The 21,673-nt window shown below is 31.7% G+C and overlaps 1 protein-coding gene across 1 annotated transcript in view; it reads left to right on the forward strand.

Annotated features, from left to right (window-relative positions):
* The window catches only part of LOC140047620 (uncharacterized), a 46,404-nt gene that overhangs the window by 12,605 nt on the left and 12,126 nt on the right, over positions 1–21,673 (forward strand). The window contains exons 14-19 of the mRNA XM_072092657.1: positions 903–965; positions 1,279–1,392; positions 4,425–4,523; positions 4,862–4,886; positions 5,574–5,617; positions 5,897–6,019. Coding sequence (XP_071948758.1) covers positions 903–965; positions 1,279–1,392; positions 4,425–4,523; positions 4,862–4,886; positions 5,574–5,617; positions 5,897–6,019 — 468 coding nt within the window. The remainder of the gene's footprint in view (positions 1–902; positions 966–1,278; positions 1,393–4,424; positions 4,524–4,861; positions 4,887–5,573; positions 5,618–5,896; positions 6,020–21,673) is intronic.

Below are 21,673 nucleotides of genomic sequence, written 5' to 3' on the forward strand. Positions count from 1 at the left end.
AATGGTATTTAATATTCTTACAAACTATTCCAAAGTTAATTGTAATGTAACTATTCATATCTTTCATTTGTTTTAAAATTTTACATGATTTAATTTCATTGTTTATATACTATACAAGTTGATAATGTATTGATTATTTTATTTATTAACTGATTATGTAATAGTGGGAAGAATGAGACTGATGAATATGACAAGATAGTGATAATAAAGACATTGCTTTACTAATATAGGATAATGTCATAAACACAAAAATATGTTGATGAAGAATTTGGAATTTTGTAATTTGGAAAACTGATTATAGATATAGAAAATGTAACTGAAAATTGTGTTTGAAAATTGTAAATACTGGACTAACTAACAACAACAACCCCCCCCCCCCCCCCACCTTTGGCTGGCTGACCCCTCCCCTGGGGGTAATCTATAAGAAATTTAGAAAAATGAAGCTGCTAGGTCTCCGGAAATTGCACTTATACATTGATATGATACAAAATTACCATTGTTGGGGGTGAGCTAAGAAAATTTTGAAAATTAGAGCTGTTAGGTCCCCGGAAACTCTATGGTTGGGTCTGAGCTAAGACAATTTTGAAAACTAGAGCTGCAGGTCTACAAAAATTACACTCATACATTGAAAATGGTGGAGGGAAAATTTGAAAATATGAAAAATTCATATTATTAAATTATCTGTTTTAAAAACAAATTCACTGAAATAAATGTAAATGTTTGTGTATATTAAATGATAAATAAGTTATTGCCATCTGTCACAATTTAAATCCCCATGTTATTAAAATAATACTAATGACAATGGCAGTAAAATAAGAAATAATTGATTATACTTACTTGGATAAAACATGCAAAATTGTATTATTTCACAAGATTCCAAAAAAACCCTACTTTTTTCACAGATGTGCAAGATGGTTCAGTGACCTCTGCATTACCACAGTCTGATATCCAAGGCAGTCAACAAGGTAGGATCCACTGGTTAATTCCAGAGGTTAATCATCTAAGTGGTTACATTTTAAAATAAAACTTAATAGACATATTATAATATAACTGTAGCACATTTTGAGTTATTCAAACTGTATACATTTTAGATGAAAATGTATAGTTATGTTACTCTCCAAAATGAACATAAAATGTATAGTTATGTTACTCTCCAAAATGAACATAAAATGATGAACATAAACAGTCATTTATTTGTGTGTCACTCATACAAAATAAAAAGCTTTGTCATTAAAATGTGTAATGTATAACTGTCTTTTTTTTATTTTTGTTGAACAGAATTAACAAAGCTATTAGCATCAGATTCACCAGTTACTGTTAATGAGGAATTAAAAACACAAATGAAGAAAGTGATGATTAAGGAACAGGAAAGAAAACTTGAAGCAGAGAGCGGTGAGTTAAGGATCATAAATTAATTTACTTTTTATTTCGTCACCACTCAACAGTGACACAAGTCAAGTCAATTGCAAAGTTCAACAATAGAAAATGATGAACATATTTAAACATAATTATATAAACAAAATCCAAAGATAAGGAATATTGTTATCAAAAGAACTGGAAAGAAAAAATAGACGCATTAGAAAATACCCTAAAAACATGGGAGAAAAGACACCTCACTTTTTTTGGAAGAATTACTATTGTAAAAACATTAGCGCTCTCAAAAATTATATACAATTCCTGCATTTTGCTAGTACCAGAAAAAGTAATAAAAGAGGTGGATAAATTAATTTTTAAATTAATTTGGGAAACTAAGAAAGAGAAAATAAAAAGAAAAACCATGTGTGCCAATTACAGTCAAGGTGGTCTAAAAATGGTAGAATTCAGATCTCGGGTAATATCTTTCCAAGTTAAATGGTACAGGAGACTGTATGAAAACGATGATGCCAAATGGAAATATTTACCTACATTTTATATAGAAAAGATAGGCCCAAAATCATTAACCTCAAATTTATCAAAAGTTTCGTGTAATATATCCGTACCACCATTTTACCTCTCAGTTATTAAGTCTATAGCAGTAGCTAATGCTTGTAATAATAGATTAAATAAGGAACCAATAAGCTATGATGACATTATTAATCAATCATTATGGGGTAATGAGTTTATATGTATTAAAAAGAAGCCGTTATATAACTGTAACTGGATTAGTTCAGGGTTTTTAAAAATATATGATGTAATAAATAATAATGTGTTTAAGCCTGCGATAGAGATAAAAAGAAGGTTAAGATGTACACAAAATTGGATCAGTGAATATTCATGTATATTGAAAGCCATTCCAAAAGAATGGAAATGTATTTTAAAATCAACACATGACATTAATGTAAATGATATACCTATTACAAACAATAAGGTCTTAAATATGACGTCTAGACAATTATATAGATTCATAATAGATGCTCAATATATTACACCTACGGCACAGGTTAAGTGGGAATCCATATTTGGTAATATGCCATGGACAAAAATATGGGTTAAGAAAGTTTCTGGTCTTAAAGAAAAAAAACTGGCACATTTTAATTTTAAATTGTTGCACAGAATATTGCCAACAAATGAAAGATTACATAGGCTTGTAAATTCCCCATGTTGTGACACATGCAATGTTATTGAGAATGATAAACATATGTTAGTAGAGTGCATAACAGTAAAATGTTTATGGAGAGAGATAAACGAAATAATTAGAGCAGTAAGCATACATATTCCTGTTTTTTCTTTCAAAAGACTTTTATTTGAAACTGACAATAATTACGTAAATAAATTATACACTTTAGGAGCATTTTGTATTTATAAAGTAAAGATATTAAGTTTATTGGAAAAAGAAAAAAAAATCAATCTCCTACAAATGTTTAAATCTGAAAAAAAGATAAGAAATATGTAAATCTGCAGGTATACTGTATATGCTCAACCAGATTAAGGAAGAAAATATGTAAATGAGATACCATGAATGATGAATCTATTACTGTATGTTTTTTTTTTTTTTTTTCTTGCTACTATAGTGTATGTTTTGTAAATATGTATACCTTGATGATTTGAAAACAAAAAGACAAAATGTGAAAAGCTTTTTATAGATTGATGATAAAAAAATGATGAAGGATAAGAAGGTTTAGGTTTAAGTGGTGAAGTGTTTTCATCAAAGCTTTCATATTATAGGTATATACCGTATATATGTAATTTGCACATTCTTACTGCATGTGGAATTTTGAAATGATAAAATGGTTAAAAAGAAAAAAAAATGTCTAATTTTTTTAATGGATCATTAAACACAAATGTTGTTAAATGATAATGTATGTATAAAAAAAATAATAGAATAAATAATAAGTAAAAAAAAATAATTGAATGAACCCACATAGGAAAAAAAAAGTTAAATGAAACTTTGATGGGTTATACTGTAGATGCAAAAAAGGATAATCTGTTGGAAATAAATTTTGTAAACATTTAAAGATAAAAAAAATCAATGTTAAAGGATGAGGAAAATATAATGTTAACAGTAAAAAGTTAGTAAGTAATTAGTATAACAGAGAATATGCACTGTTTAAATGAAAATATGTTTGCATAGATAAATCCAAAGAAAAATAAAATGGGACAAACCCATGGGATGGATTTATTAAACATAAACGTATTATAATTGTATGAAATAAATATGCATGTAGATGAAAAAAAAACAAAAACAACTATGTAAGAAAAAATAAGCTTTGTTAATGAAAATGTGTTATAGATAATATGTATAAAAAGAGGAAACTATGTAATCAATGTGGTTAAATGATAATGTATGTATAAACAAAATAATATATGGAAATAGTTTTTTTTTTTTTTTTTTAAAGAAAATAAGTAAAAAAAAAAAGTGGAATGAATCCACATAAGAGAAGAAAGTAAAAAAGTTAAATGAAAATTTAAGAAGTTATAGATGCAAAAAAGGATCTGCTGGAAATAAAAGTTTTGTAAACATTAAAGAACAAAAATATTAATATTAATGTTAAAGGATGAGAACAATATTATGTTAACAGTAAACATTTAGTAAGTAATGAGTATAACAGAGAATATGCATTGTTAAATGAAAATGTGGTAGATGAAAAAATCAAAAACAACTATGTAAGAAAAAAATAAGCTTGTTAATGAAAATGTGTTACAGATAATATGTTTAAAAAGAGGAAGCTATGTAATCAATGTGATAATATGTAAACAAATGAATAAAACTCTTTAAATAAGTATATGTAAACAGATGATTAAACAAACATTGTAAATATAATGATATGTATAGTGTATAGTGAAAAATATATGTAAAGAGAACAGTGGTATGGAAATAAAAGTGGGATGAACCCACATAAGATAAAAAAAAAAAAAATCCAAAGCTCTGTCTTACGCTGGCCTTTAATATACTGTTCAACGTATACTAACAATAACTGTCTTTTCTGGATTTTTTTATTGAACAGAAGTGACAAAGCAGTTTCCATTGGATTCATCAGATACTCTTAGTGATGAATTTCAAACACAAGTAGAGGAAGAGGAAATTAAACCTGAACCAGAGAGTGGTGAGTCTCATAAAATATTAGTTCAGTTATTAATATGGTTAAAATAACTTTAAATGTGATTTTATAGAATGGATTTCAGCTAAATTCTTTTTCATATCCTTTTTTTTATTTCAACATTTATTCAAAAAAAGAAAGTCCTTATAAACAGAAATATAAAGTGGTATTAGCTTTTAATTTTGTTCATACTTATTAGGCTAACATCATAATTTCATTCATTCATTTATTGCCAGGAAAAAACTACAAAATGACATTAACAATAGGAGGTTTAAAAAATAAAATTGTGTTTTAAATAACCAAATGTTTATTTTGTTCACAATATTTAATTCTTATTATTTCAGATCCAGAGCAGCCACAAAATCAAGGGTAAATGTTTATTGAGTTACACCAAAAATTTGACATTTATCATTATTTGTTTTAACAATAAATTTACAGCAATACTTCTGCTTTGTACTTTTAACCAAATTAATTATGTGTATAATTAATAATAAAACAGACAAAGTTCTTGTTTCTGCCTCAAAATAAAATATACCTGATGATGACCTATGGTCGAAAATACTAGTACAATAAATATTTTATTTTGATGCAGAAAACAAGAAATTTGTCTGTTTTATACATGATCTTGCCTATGCAGCACCTTTTTTTTCCCTAATTATGTGTATACTCTGGTATTAACTTCACTCAGTAACTTCATTTTTCATTCAGTACAAACACACTGCCAATTGGCTGCTGGTGTTGTATGTTTATACCAGAGAACTCCCTGTTTATACCATAATCAATCAATAAATAAGTATTGCGCGTATGCATGTAAATTGGTAAACAAAGATACAATTGTAGCAATGTTAACTTACTGGAAATCTAATGATTTTTTTCACTGATTTAGAATAAATTAATGTTTTAAATGGTTATTTATGCCTATTCAATTTATTGATAAAAAATTAATACTTATCTTATAGTAAGAGGTAGAAGGAGTCTGAAAAAGTAAATTTAAGATTAATTATAATGTTATAATTGTTAGTTAGAATTTTAATAATAATTTGTGTACATTTTTAGTTCTAGACCGAGCCGAAAGAAATGTTTGTTGAAGTTTTTAAAAGGTATTTAACTATTCTATTTCAGAGTCTCAAAAATTGTTTTTAAATTCAAGCATTGTTTTCAACCTTCTGTAGTTTCAATTTGTAAAAATTATTTTTGTATACCTTTTACCTATAAATATTTTTTTTTGTCAATATAAAAAGTCAATAAACACAAATATATTGATAGGTAGAAATTGTGTAATTTTAAGAAAAACTCTTAATATAATTGTAAGAACCTTGAAACCTCTCAAGAATATTTTTTAAACAAGATAAGGATTTATGACAAATTTTCTCTTTTAGATTACCGGTGGAAAGTTTTTGCATTTTGGTTAATTCTATTGGCAGCCTTTGTCATCTTAATTATTATATATGATGGCTTAGCAGCAAGAATTGGCATTGGTATTGGATTGTTGGTAACTGTTGGTATCTGGTGTGTACATAAGAAAGTCACCAAGTCTTTCCCCCGTATTCTTAAACCGGACTTTAGTCGTAGTTCGTAGTTCGAAGTTCGACTTGGAAAAGTCGTAGTTCGAGCTATTACTTCAAATTCGATTCAAAAACGAAGTAGTCGAAGTTTGCAGTTCGACTTAATGAAGTCGAGCTTTTAGTCGAGTTGCACACGTCTGGGTAACAAAGGCTATACATTGGCCAATAACAAGAGAGTATTTTAGGAGCAGACGAAATTTTGCGCATTGATATCACTTTCCATTTCTTACAACACTTTTTACGCATCAGGACTATATACATGAAAAATAATTTTAATCGTTAATTATTAGAACAATATCAGTATTAATTTAACAGTGAAGTATATTTGATTAACAACAAATAAAATCTTTAAAATATATTTAGGAACCATGGCGGTACGGTAACTTTTATATTTTCTAGGCCCCCAACAAAGTATGATCGCCACGAACCACACACTTCATAGCGTGACAAGAAAGCGCTAGGCCCCCTAAACATTCCATCGCGTGGTGAATTGCCGCATCTCCCATTGTCGCTATGGCGTGACGTAGCTCAAGTCGGACTTGCGCGAAGAAAATAATGTAATTTGTATACAGTTGTAAATAAAGATGATTTTCATTATTATAATTTATACCAATGTATATTTAATTAAGCTAATATAAATATAGATATTTCATTCTTCAATATCTGGCCAATATAACAACTCAATGACTGTTACGTTTTTTATAAACATCGTTTAAAAACCATTTAGTCGACCATTTAGTCTGCCCCCTCCAGGACTAAAAAAATCGATCAAAATCCGTCTCGATTTAGTCGAGGTTGGCCTGATTTAGTCGGTGATTTAGTTGAAGTTCGGTTTATGAATTAAAATGACGTCATTTTTCTAGTTTTAGCTCGAACTACGACTAAAGTCCGGTTTAAGAATACGGGCGTTGTACTCAGTCAACAAACGTAGCAGCAGACGAACAGAGAGCACGCTATCCAAAAATTTCCCAAGAAGAACAATAGATCACAAGGAAAGACACTGTAAACAGCCCTTGTATAAAGAATATCAAAGATAGATGTAAAATGAAAAATATGTGAAACAAAATGGGAGGTTTTTTCACGATGATGAATGACTAGAGGTTTAGAGGGTGTTACTGTAAATTAAAGATGGCCATCCAAGGGTCAATATCACAATCCACACTCCATTCAAAATTATTTTCCGCTCAAGGAATTCAGCCTTGCTTGTCAAATCAAACTGCAACATTGATTTAAGGATTTGTTTTTGTAAAATACAATCAACTTTTTAAAAACAGAACTCTCATTAGAATTTTACAAATTTCAGTTTTTTTAACGTTCCAAATTCTATTATTGATTTTATGAAAAGATTTAAATTAAAATTAGACTTTTTAGTTTAATAAAGTGGGTAATGCAATGCCAGTATTATGTATGTAAATAATATTAGTTTTATTAAGCTTAACATGCTGTAGTAGACAGTTGTAAACATATTGAAGCTGTAACTCAGTTGTTAATTGTGTACTCAATGCTGTAGTAGACAGTTGTCAACATATTGAAGCTGTAACTCAGTTGTCAATTGTGTACTCAATGCTGTAGTAGACAGTTGTCAACATATTGAAGGTGTAACTCAGTTGTCAATTGTGTACTCAATGCTGTAGTAGACAGTTGTCAACATATCGAAGCTGTAACTCAGTTGTCAATTGTCTACTCAATGTTGTAGTAGACATTTGTCATCATATAGAAGCTGTAACTCAGTTGTCAATTGTCTACTCAATGCTGTAGTAGACAGTTGTCAACATATTGAAGCTGTAACTCAGTTGTCAATTGTGTACTCAATGCTGTAGTAGACAGTTGTCAACATATTGAAGCTGTAACTCAGTTGTCAATTGTGTACTCAATGCTGTAGTAGACAGTTGTCAACATATTGAAGCTGTAACTCAGTTGTTAATTGTGTACTCAATGCTGTAGTAGACAGTTGTCAACATATTGAAGCTGTAACTCAGTTGTCAATTGTGTACTCAATGCTGTAGTAGACAGTTGTCAACATATTGAAGGTGTAACTCAGTTGTCAATTGTCTACTCAATGCTGTAGTAGACAGTTGTCAACATATTGAAGCTGTAACTCAGTTGTCAATTGTGTACTCAATGCTGTAGTAGACAGTTGTCAACATATTGAAGCTGTAACTCAGTTGTCAATTGTCTACTCAATGCTGTAGTAGACAGTTGTCAACATATTGAAGCTGTAACTCAGTTGTCAATTGTCTACTCAATGCTGTAGTAGACAGTTGTCAACATATTGAAGCTGTAACTCAGTTGTCAATTGTGTACTCAATGCTGTAGTAGACAGTTGTCAACATATTGAAGCTGTAACTCAGTTGTCAATTGTGTACTCAATGCCGTAGTAGACAGTTGTCAACATATCGAAGCTGTAACTCAGTTGTCAATTGTCTACTCAATGTTGTAGTAGACAGTTGTCAACATATTGAAGCTGTAACTCAGTTGTCAATTGTGTACTCAATGCCGTAGTAGACAGTTGTCATCATATAGAAGCTGTAACTCAGTTGTCAATTGTCTACTCAATGCTGTAGTAGACAGTTGTCAACATATTGAAGCTGTAACTCAGTTGTCAATTGTGTACTCAATGCTGTAGTAGACAGTTGTCAACATATTGAAGCTGTAACTCAGTTGTCAATTGTCTACTCAATGCTGTAGTAGACAGTTGTCAACATATTGAAGCTGTAACTCAGTTGTCAATTGTGTACTCAATGCTGTAGTAGACAGTTGTCAACATATTGAAGCTGTAACTCAGTTGTCAATTGTCTACTCAATGCTGTAGTAGACAGTTGTCAACATATTGAAGCAGTAACTCAGTTGTCAAATTGTCTACTCATTTATTTGTCATTTCATATTGAAAACCAATTACTCTTATTATTTGAAAATGGACAGACAGACATGCTTACTATTTTTATATGATTACAGTCTAGATATCTGAAGTTACATAATTAGCATACATATTCTGATTGGTAGGAAGTTACATTTTTTTTCAAATATTAATACAGTATTTTATAGTTAGATGGGCAATTAGAGATGCCCCTACAGTCTTGTTGTTTCAAAGTGTATATTGCAGCTATAAACATGTAAAATAATAATTTGATAAATGAAGAAAATTCAAATTTATAAGGGGATGGGATATGAGGGCAGCAAATATGTGTTTGATGGTGATATAATGATACTGATGATAATAATGTTGCTATTTTTTTTGTATTAATAACTATGGTAGTTATGATTAATGATGCTAAATTGTATTTTAAATCAAGAAATCATGTAATAATTAGACCATGACAATCTAAATGTATTGTGACCAAGACAATAATATTTTTCACTCAACAACACAATTTGTTGTGGATAAATCTAAAAGCTGTAGGAATCACTGTATTATGGTACAGGGATTTTAACAACACAATTTGTTGTGGATAAATCTAAAAGCTGTAGGAATCACTGTATTTATAGTAGGCCTACAGGGATTTTAACAACACAATTTGTTGTGGATAAATCTAAAAGCTGTACAGGGATTTTTACGAAAAATGACCAAATTGATAATGATAACTATTAATGATGTGCAATTGTCAGTCTGTGTTAACTGTCACCCTTTTTAATTCATATTTTGCGATATCAATGTTGTCATCCTTCATACTGAATTTTGGTAAAAGTTTGGCCTACTGTACTTAATAGGCCTACAATAAATATAATAATTCAATTCACATTATGTGTTTGTTCTGTTTTTATTTTGTAATTTTGAACATATTTACATTACTTATAAATAACTAACATGTGCATATTATGCAAATGAGACCAGGTAAACGGAAGTACAGAATGATGTTTATTAAATATAATAAATTGAATAAATTGTAAATTTTTTTGTACAGAACTGAATTATATTTTTTATATGAATGAATTTTCTAATACCTATTTGTTAAAAATGAAATGTTTTATATTTTGATATTTTTCACTTTTAATTCAATTTTGTAAATTAAAACTCAATTAAGTATTTATGCTGCTGTGTTTTAATGTTTATATTATTATTTTTATAATAAATACTAATGAATGAAAAGCTTTTTTTTGTTTGTAAGGATTGTGTGTTTGTTTGGAAAGGGGAGATTTTAACATCGAGGAGATCATTATACTGTATCAAAATGTACGTGCTTTGCTATTCATCGTATATTATACAAAATATCCATTCCACCAATCCAGAGATGTTACGTGGCAAAATGGTGGTTGCGCCCTCTATAAAAAATAAAAGTTTATTCACCCACCACAAAGAATATATATCACAAGAATGAGTATTCCGCGATTTTTGCATGAGAAATTTGTAACAGAGAGCTCCAGTGAGTGATGCCCGCCCTCATAAGGGCGGATGTATACATTACTAAATAAGACTTGATTTAATAGACATGATACATGCGGGGATACATGTCACATTAAATAGAATTATGAAGATAGTTTTTGCAATTGTAAACTATTTTATAATACATATTTATTAACAAACTAGTGTTTATTCACTTTTAAGTTTTACAGACAATTATTTACTAACATGCTAAGTTAGTTCACAAAAAAGGCCTAACACAGCAACACCAAAAATCAACGAATATTACTCAGCACGGCCTATTCTTTACCATTGCCGTGTACTACTGTACGCCCGGTAAATTAAGTATTGCTTTTATGATATAAATTAGTATAAAACACATGTTATTAATAGGAGAAAATGTTAAATGTCATTAACATTTATTTGTTTTACCAGAAACAAGTTAAATATAGGAATATTATTAAACTATCCTTCATGAAAACGCGTAAACAGCAACACGCCCGGTCACGCTATCGTAGCGCCCGGTTGATAAAGCAAACTGTTTATACGGCAGTTTTTACTAAATAAATTGCATAAAACGAACAATTAAATATCCAAATAGTATTTAACATGATGTTGGCATGTAGTTGATAACATTTTTTATCATGAAAATACTACCGGTGGTCCAGCCTTTGATTAGTGAAACCGTCACAAAAAGTTGTATACATCCCAGATACATCCACACTTATGGCGGCGCCCTACCACATGGACAATATTACTGTTACAGTGAAAATCGCGGATTACTCATTCTTGTGATATATATTCTTTGCCCACCAACAAACCACTCACAACATGTCGAAGAATGTCAAACACAAGAAGTAAGTTTTTGTTTCATAATATTATCATATACCATAATCATATACGGTATACGGTATATACTGTATCCTAGGCCTACCTACTTAGTACTATATTATATCGCCATGGCTAAAGATACGGTACCGTATCCTAACTTCCGTTTGCTAAAGGTACAGTAAAATTGCATTACGTCATAGTCGCGAAAACAGTGATCAACCGGCGGATTAACATAGAATACAGAAATTTACCGTTTCAAAAGAGGCCTACCATACGTACTATAACCATGCTAAGGCTAGCCTCGGTATATGAGTTTGTTTGCCAGACTGGGGCCCAGCTGCATGTGTGTGCTGATTTCTGTGATTAAGACCTGGGGCTAGGCCTATTGTCTAAATCATAGTATTTGAGGGCCCCTTTATTGTCCGCATTTGCTTTTTGTTTATGGTCACCATCTGTAAACAAAGTTTATTAAAAAATATAGGCCTAAATAAGGCTATTTGGAATAAAAATCCTCATAGAAACTATAGGCCTATGGATGAATGAACTAGACGCAACACAATTTCCAACATTAAATTATAATTTCTTTACTTCTAATTTGGTTATCAACATATTTCTACTGTAGTGTAGTGTTTAATGTTGTATAATGAAATAATATTTGAGATTGAGTGCATGATTAAAACGCTTTATGTAACGTCCACCAACCACATGATCTTGCTCTATTACTACAGCATCGACGATTCTGGATTCAACATTACTAGGTCTAGCCCTGAGGCTGAGTCACAGAATCATCAGCGCACACATCCATGCAGCCTGGCGCCGCCGATAGGCATTCTCTACGGACGCGATGTGAAAAAAAATGCAAAGTCCTTATACGATGACGTCGCACACTTACCAGCACCCCATTGGCTGATTATGACGTAATGCAATTTTACCGTACCTTTAGTAAACGGAAGTTATGATACGGTACCGTATCTTTAGCCACGGCGATATTATATCAGCCTAGATAGGCCTATAGGCCTAGCTAGGCTAGTTCTCTAAGTAGCTGGGGCAGGCCCTAGCTATCAAAGGCTTTTTAATGGGTCTAGCTAGAAAGCTGAGGGAGTCTCCACAACATGTCGTTAGAGAACAGATATCAACTGCATTGTGATTGGTCCTAAGACGAACATAAACACATGGATGGATGAGCATGGGGGGGGGGGGGGGGGTGTCACTCTTAAATATTTCCATACGGGGGGAGGTGCCGCATATATTTTCAAGAGCCTGGTAGCACAAATATTGGGAGTTGGTAGCACAAGTGTGTGAAATGACAGGGTGAAATTAGTAGTTTAAGTCCCTGGCCCGCCCACCCGTGTAAAAATTTCACGATTTATCGCCAAATTTTGCAAGAATTTTAGCATACTGGATGCTATAAGCCCGGCTATATAAGCCCATCGCAGGGCCCATCGCTAAATACCTTTTAATAGAGTTTTCTCCGCGAGCATCATCAGTATATTAAACACGAAACATAGCCGGCCTAGGACAAAATCATTCAACTGTGACCACTCTTGATCATCGGTGGTGTGCACCACCGCAAACGCGTCAAAATTTGCCATGAACGGTGGAGGTCTCTTTGGCCATGCGCAGATCATGCTGGGAACCAGTACAAATATTGCGCCCTCTCTGGCGTGGCCTTGATTTTGGTAAATGGTAGTTCAAGTCCGTAGTATTTTTCAGTAAAACAGGTAGCGCAAGTGCCTCATGTCTTGAAGTGGCTGCGGTACCCCCTTGTTTGGTTTATAAAATTAATTAAAACATGTTAAACTACAATACAACTAAACTAAATACTACAGTACAATCAAAATCAAAACATATTAAAAACTACAGTACAATCGGAATTAAAACATCTTAAATACTACAAACAATACAATTAATTAAATTTAAAATATGTTAAACTACAAAACAACTAAACTAAATATCACAATCGGACGAGCATAATTGAAGATTTATTGACATAATTATATGTTTTTTGTTTGTTTTACTGATCACCTGATACAAATAAATGAAACGAATGTAGATACAGAAACAAAATCATAATGGTAACAGATTCATTGACGTAATTATATGTTTATTTGTTTTACCATAGAGATACTATGATATCTCTATGGTTTTACTGATTACCTGATACATTTACATTTAATGTTAAATGTAAATAAATGAAACGAATATAGATACCGTAGTTAAACGAAATGGTAACAGATTCATTGACGTAATTATTATGTATGTTTGCTTTACTGATCATCTGATAGCCTACATTTACATTTAATGTTAAAAGTAAATAAATGAAACGATGATCTCTTTGCTTTTCTTCCTTATATCTTTACTCTTTTTAAAAGTTTTACTAACGATTTTTATTTTATTTTATTTTATTATATTTATATTTTTGCTTTATGTACACGACAACTAACGATTAAATAACAGTTTTTCACATCGCAACTTATACAACGTAATTTTGAAAACTTCAACCATTTTTCTATATACATACAACGTACATTTCTAGTCTAACAAAAACATTTTTATAAACTTTCTATTATTTAAAAGTCGAAGATAGCCAGGTCTCGGGTCCATTCTACTGTCGCCACAGATTGATATCTTCATCAGTACTTCTATGAATGGATGATTAGGTGGAAACACGAACGCTAGTTGATCATACCCAGTACCGTTTTGATCGTACGATTAATCGGGAAACCACCTCACGAAGATACCGTAGAAACAAAATGGTAACACTAACAACTCCCTGGTAACAGATTCATTGACGTAATTATATGTTTATTTGTTTTTTACTGATTACCGGATACAGTTAATGTTAAATGTAAATAAATGAAATGATTGTAGATACAAAAACAAAATGGTAACGGATTCATTGACGACATATTTATGGATTTTAGTTTTTTGTTTTACGACGACTCGGCTATACTAGTTGAACCTATTTTCCCATCTTTTTATAATGGTATAGTCCATACAAGTCGAGGTGGCCGAAAATGGCACCTGATCCTATTGTTTTAATGGCAGGTCTTTCTTAAGAAGGGCCTACCGTAGGCCTAGACTTTTTTATTTAGCAAAGCTAGGCTTAGGCCTAGCCTACACAGACAGCCAATACGGCGCTAGGCCTACGCCCATAATCTAGTAACTAGGCCTAGCCTAGGGGGTGTCACGAAAGCTCAGACCACGAAAGCTCAGACCCCCTAAGACCTAAGATCACGAAAGCTAAGACCCAACACCTAAGATTACAAATATTTATCTTTCGCACCTGCCTTGTATTTTAACTCCCAACATTTATTCTGAATACCACACCTTAGAATTGGCACTTTCATGAAAAAGAATCACATAAAAAGTAACAAATACATTTTTAAATTGATGATTTTACAGACGTTTTTCTCGCACACAAAATGACTAGCCTACAGTACAGTAGGCCTACCCCATGGCAGGTATATTCGGACCTTCAAAATGAAGACAGGAACATGTTCATGGACATTGATTATTAACAACTTAGGGAGTTTTAAAGGAAGATGTGATTGGATATTGAGTGAGAGCGTCATTTCGACGATCGAGCATTCTCTACTCTCTAGTATTAGAGCATGACGGATTAATGAATAAATAATATGATCAGAACTATGGAGCGCCAATCATTGTTTTGTCTAGTAACCTAAAGAAATTGCCTGTCGTACATGTTTACAACACTAAATGTTTAAAATTTCATTTCTTTCACTCTGACACTACAGTTTTCAAAATAAGTTTTTTTCTGTGGAAAGTCCTGCGTTGCAGTAAAAAGCCGATGGGATGGTAATTGTCTTTATCATTCAATATCCCGTATTTTTTTGTGTAATTATATTTTTCTAATTAATAAAAGATTTTTTATTTTGTGTATGTACAGTACTTGTATCTGAATATTTGTTACTTGCAGCCAAATATACCATCATTTTGAGTATATGGAACACAATGCATATTATGATGAATAAACCACTGTAATAAGCAATGAGGCCGTTTTCCTATGTTATAGCATTGTGTTCCTGTGGTATCATATTGGGTATATGGAACACAATGCATTATTGATAATGAATTAACCACTGTAATATGAGGCCGTTTTCCTATGTTAAAGCATTGTGTTCCTGGGGTATCATATTGGGTATATGGAACACAATGCATTATTGATAATGAATTAACCACTGTAATATGAGGCCGTTTTCCTATGTTATAGCATTGTGTTCCTGTGGTATCATTTTGGGTATATGGAACAAATGCATTATATATGATGAATAAACCACTGTAATAAGCAATGAGGCCGTTTTCCTATGTTAAAGCATTGTGTTCCTGGCGTATCATTTTGGGTATATGGAACAAATGCATTATATATAATGAATAAACCACAATACGAGGCCGTTTTCCTATGTTAAAGTATTGTGTTCCTGGGGTATCATTATGGGTATATGGAACACAATGCATTATATATAATGAATAAACCACTGTAATATGAGGCCGTTTTCCTATGTTAAAGTATTGTGTTCCTGGGGTATCATTATGGGTATATGGAACACAATGCATTATATATAATGAATAAACCACTGTAGCAATGAGGCCGTTTTCCTATGTTAAAGTTTTGTGTTCCTGGTGTATCATTTTGGGTATATGGAACACAATGCATTATATAATTATAATGAATAAACCACTTCAATAAGCAATGAGGCCGTTTTCCTTTTGGGTATATGGAACACAATGCATTATATATGATGAATAAACCACTGTAATATGAGGCCGTTTTCCTATGTTAAAGTATTGTGTTCCTGAGGTATCATTTTGGGTATATGCAACACAATGCATTATATGATGAATAAACCACTGCAATATGAGGCCGTTTTCCTATGTTAAAGCATTGTGTTCCTGGGGTATCATTTTGGTTATATGGAACACAATGCATTATATATGATGAATAAACCACGTAATATGAGGCCGTTTTCCTATGTTAAAGCATTGTGTTCCTGGAGTATCATTTTGGTTACCGTATATGAAACACAATAGTCTAGTAGGAAGGAGGGGTTACCGTGCACCCCCATGATGTATTTTTTTAATGTACATTTTTGTAATCCTGAATATATGTAATTAACATTTTTTGATGTTCCCAAGACGAAATATTGTCCCATGGGGTTTTTAGGGGGCCATTTTGGTGGCCATCTTGGATTTATCAAAATCATAAATATAGACGGTACTTGACAAAGACTGATCATAGAGGTCTGATTTTGGTCTTAAATTGTTCAGAATATGCACATTTCTATGTACTATAATGCATTTATACAGTAATGAATAAACCACTTCAATAAGCAAAGAGGCCGTTTTCCTATGTTAAAGCATTGTGTTCCTGTGGTATCATTTTGGGTATATGGAACACAATGCATTATATATGATGAATAAACCACTGTAATATGAGGCCGTTTTCCTATGTTAAAGTATTGTGTTCCTGGGGTATCATTATGGGTATATGGAACACAATGCATTATATATAATGAATAAACCACTGTAATATGAGGCCGTTTTCCTATGTTAAAGTATTGTGTTCCTGGGGTATCATTATGGGTATATGAAACACAATGCATTATATATAATGTTTAAACCACTATAACAATAAGCAATGAGGTAGTTTTCCTATGTTAAAGCATTGTGTTCCTGGGGTATCATTTTGGGTATATGGAACACAATGCATTAAAGATAATGAATTAACCACTGTAATAAGCAATAAAGGCCGTTTTCCTATGTTAAAGCATTGTGTTCCTGGGGTATCATTTTGAGTATGTAACAACACAATGCATTTATACAGTAATGAATAAACCACTTCAATAAGCAAAGAGGCCGTTTTCCTATGTTAAAGCATTGTGTTCCTGTGGTATCATTTTGGGTATATGGAACACAATGCATTATATATGATGAATAAACCACTGTATGAGGCCGTTTTTCTATGTTAAAGCATTGTGTTCCTGGGGTATCATTTTGGGTATATGGAACACAATGCATTATATAATTATAATGAATAAACCACTGTAATAAGCAATGAGGCCGTTTTCCTATGTTATAGCATTGTGTTCCTGGGGTATCATTTTGGGTATATGGAACACAATGCATTATATATAATGAATAAACCACTGTAATATGAGGCCGTTTTCCTATGTTAAAGCATTGTGTTCCTGGGGTATCATTTTGGGTATATGGAACACAATGCATTATATATAATGAATAAACCACTGTAATGAGGCCGTTTTCCTATGTTAAAGTATTTTGTTCCTGGGGTATCATTTTGGGTAATCCGTATATGGAACACAATGCATTATATTATATAATGAATAAACCACTGTAATAAGCAATGAGGCCGTTTTCCCATGTTAAAGCATTGTGTTCCTGTGGTATCATTTTGGGTATATGGAACACAATGCATTATAGGCTAATGAATAAACCACTGTAATATGAGGCCGTTTTCCTATGTTAAAGCATTGTGTTCCTGGGGTATCGTTTTGGTTATATGGAACATAATGCATTATATATAATAAATAAACCACTGTAATATGAGGCCGTTTTCCTATGTTAAAGCATTTTGTTCCATATAAATGTTCAATATAGGTTGCTCCATCCATATTGCAAAAAAAAAATAACTATCGAGCCATATTACCGATTTTTTTAATTTACGTTTTTACAAAATATACACTTATGAAAGACCATACAATTCCAACGCATTTTTTAAACCTAATAAAGATTTTGAAAAAAACAACCAACAAAAAACGTTCATGAATGAAATTTTGTTTCTGTGAATAGAGCAACCTATATTGAACATATAAAAGAAGTTTCAAATGTTTTTAAATTCGAAAAGTATTTTTTATCGATGTTTTTTGTATATGTTTTAAGCAAAATTCTATCCACTAGATGGTACGCTCGCTTCGCTCGCGTACCATCTAGGTCGTGCCCACAGATGGTTCTCGAATACATAATAATTTCAGCGTTAAAAAACTGGCGATTTCAAATGTACGTACAATAATACATGTCGTTTACAGGAACGAATAAATAGACACTGATTTATGTACTAAAATTAGCACCCTGAGAATTACTTCCGAAAGAGAAACTTGTCACAAAATGAGACCAATTGTTTAAGTCAAATTTAAACAAACTTAATTTGTGTTTTGTATGTAACATTAGGGGTGAGGGATGGGGAAGAGGATGGGTGCAAAGAGGAACAATTTTTAAATATATTAAATATATTCTTTATCCATTTAGTAACGAAATATTAATTGTTTTCATGTTTTACAAATAATATATCACTAAACACAGTAAAACATTGCTATGTAATACTTTGTTGAAACTATCACCGTCCTAGTCGATTGAAATACAGTACATGTAACGATACATCACTACGACGTGTATGTTTATATAATGTAAAACAATTTTTGAAAACCACCTCTATTCGGGGAAAGTCATAAAATCGATTTAATCGTCAATAAAAATTAAATTATCTAACTCAACTTTATTAGTAGGCCTAATGGTTTTCAATTGTTTCTTAGAGCCAATTCATACTTAAGTTGGTTCCTACCCTACCCACCAAAGTTGTTCTGCGTTTAGGGGATTTGATGCACCGTAGGCCTATCCTCTACTGGTTTTACAACGCTACTCATGCCAGTGAGGGAAGGGTGATGATGTGGGTGGTTTAACTGCAATAATAAAGATTTATACATAATATACGGCGAGTGAAAACGCTAGCTCTTTATCCGTTTAAAAAAAATTTATATCCAACCTCTGCAGCACAGATTGAAAAACAAATGGATCGAATTTCTGTTATGAGTATACAGTACTTGCCTTTACGACGCCTGAGGGAATAGACACTTGTGGAACAGAGATTGGAATGTTCCATTCATCGCAAATCAATACATTTGTATAAACGTATATTAAATCTATCAAAATAGTATTTTTTAAAGAAAATCGGCCTGTCCTCAACATTATGATGCTGTACTCGAGCTGTTCAACCGGTTTTCAGCCATTAAAAACAATTATCGTAGGAGGAGATAGGAAAATGCGAAGCATCCTCGTATTATCGTCTGCGGGTATTTTTCAAGACGGACATCCATTAGACAGTGTATACCACGATCGAAAAACACCCCTATTTGGGGCAAATCGTTGATGAAATTTGGAGATATGAAACTTTGTTAGGAGTAGAATCAGCTTCCAGCATTGAATGTTAAAAATATGTTTATATTAATCATTAATCTATATATAAATTTACGTAAGGGCAAAATTCGGTAAATCGCGCGTTATTTCTAGAATGTGTACTCGATGGTATATAAAGTTGGTTATAATCTCGGTACTGATTTTAACCACCTGATGTAACCCTGTTTACTAATTAAATTTAGTTAGATAATTAGTTATTGACAATTAAAACGAATTTAGGTTCAACCATTTGCCCCAAATAGGGGTGTTTTCCGATCGTGGTATACACTGTCTAATGGATGTCCTCATGAAAAATACCTGTACACAATAATACGAGGATACTTCGCATTTTCCTATCTCCTCCTACGATAATTGTTTTTAATAGCTGAAAACCGGTTGAACAGCTCGAGTAGAGTATCATAATGTTGAAGACAGGCCGATTTTCTTAAAAAAAATACTATTTTGATAGATTTAATATACGTTTATACAAATGTATTGATTTGCGATGAATGGAACATTCCAAATTATTTGGTTTAACCATGCTTGCATACCTCCATGATTTAACACAAGTAGGTCAATTTATGGGCCCTTTGAGAATAAACATAAATAGTATTGTAAAGCTATACAATACTGTAAATAGGTATTAACCACTTTTGATAGCCATTTGAATCGCAAATTTCTTATTGTGTGGGTTGGTAGGCCTACTGTTTATTATATATAAACAAATATACTAATAAACTTTATTACTGTGAGTGTGGGTAGCCCCTACTTTTAGATTATAAACACATAATAATATAATACTTTATTACTGACAGTTGCTTCTCAACGTTTGTATTAATTAATAATTACAAAAAAATATAAACGTCGTGGTGGTGTATCGTTACATGTACTTTACTATTTCAATCCACTATGACAGTGACAATTTTAACAGTTATTAAATCGGAAATGTTTTACTCTATTTAGTGTTATGTTATTTATAGGCCTATTAAAAAAAAAACCCAACCCTCAATAATGTTAGATACAAAATACAAATTGGGTTTGTTTAATGAGTCCAAATGAAACATTTGGACTCATTTTGTGAGAAGTTTCTCTTTTGGAAGTAATTCGCACGGTGCTAATTTTGGTTGACTACATAAATACATAAATAAATGTTTTATAGTCATGCGGTACGTAGGCCTACATTTTGAAATCGCCAGTTTTTTTACGCTGAAATTACTATGTATTCGAGAACCATCTAGTTAATAATAATTATTAATAAATTAATAGAAAACTAGAGAGGGCGCTCGAGTTTATTCAATTTACTGTAATATACACTGTTACATACTATTTTATTGGGAAGATGCCCCCACACTTCATCTCCTGAACTAACATAGTACAGTATAAGTCAAATTAATTGTTTTACATTTTTTTTATTGAAATCAATCTGCCTCAAAAAATATTATAATAGTACAATAACAGAAAGGTAGATAGGTATTTTTATAATTTTTCAATTTAAAAATGTAAACAGAAAAAAAACTGAATAAATTTTTATACATACATTATAAATGAAATAAAATAACTACTATTTTAGTAATGCATACACAAGTACAGAATATCAGAAATCAATGAATTATGTTTCTAAATATGGCATTATTAGGCTAATTCCATATACCCAAAAATGATACCACAGGAACACAATGCTATAACATAGGAAAACGGCCTCATATTACAGTGGTTAATTCATTATCAATAATGCATTGTGTTCCATATACCCAATATGATACCCCAGGAACACAATGCTTTAACATAGGAAAACGGCCTCATATTACAGTGGTTAATTCATTATCAATAATGCATTGTGTTCCATATACCCAATATGATACCACAGGAACACAATGCTATAACATAGGAAAACGGCCTCATATTACAGTGGTTAATTCATTATCAATAATGCATTGTGTTCCATATACCCAATATGATACTCCAGGAACACAATGCTTTAACATAGGAAAACGGCCTCATATTACAGTGGTTTATTCATCATATATAATGCATTGTGTTCCATATACCCAAAATGATACTCCAGGAACACAATGCTATAACAAAGGAAAACGGCCTCATATTACAGTGGTTTATTCATCATATATAATGCATTGTGTTCCATATACCCAAAATGATACTCCAGGAACACAATGCCTTAACATAGGAAAACGGCCTCATATTACAGTGGT

Source organism: Antedon mediterranea, chromosome 4 (assembly GCF_964355755.1).
Source record: "Antedon mediterranea chromosome 4, ecAntMedi1.1, whole genome shotgun sequence".
In the NCBI taxonomy this organism is placed as follows: domain Eukaryota; kingdom Metazoa; phylum Echinodermata; class Crinoidea; order Comatulida; family Antedonidae; genus Antedon; species Antedon mediterranea.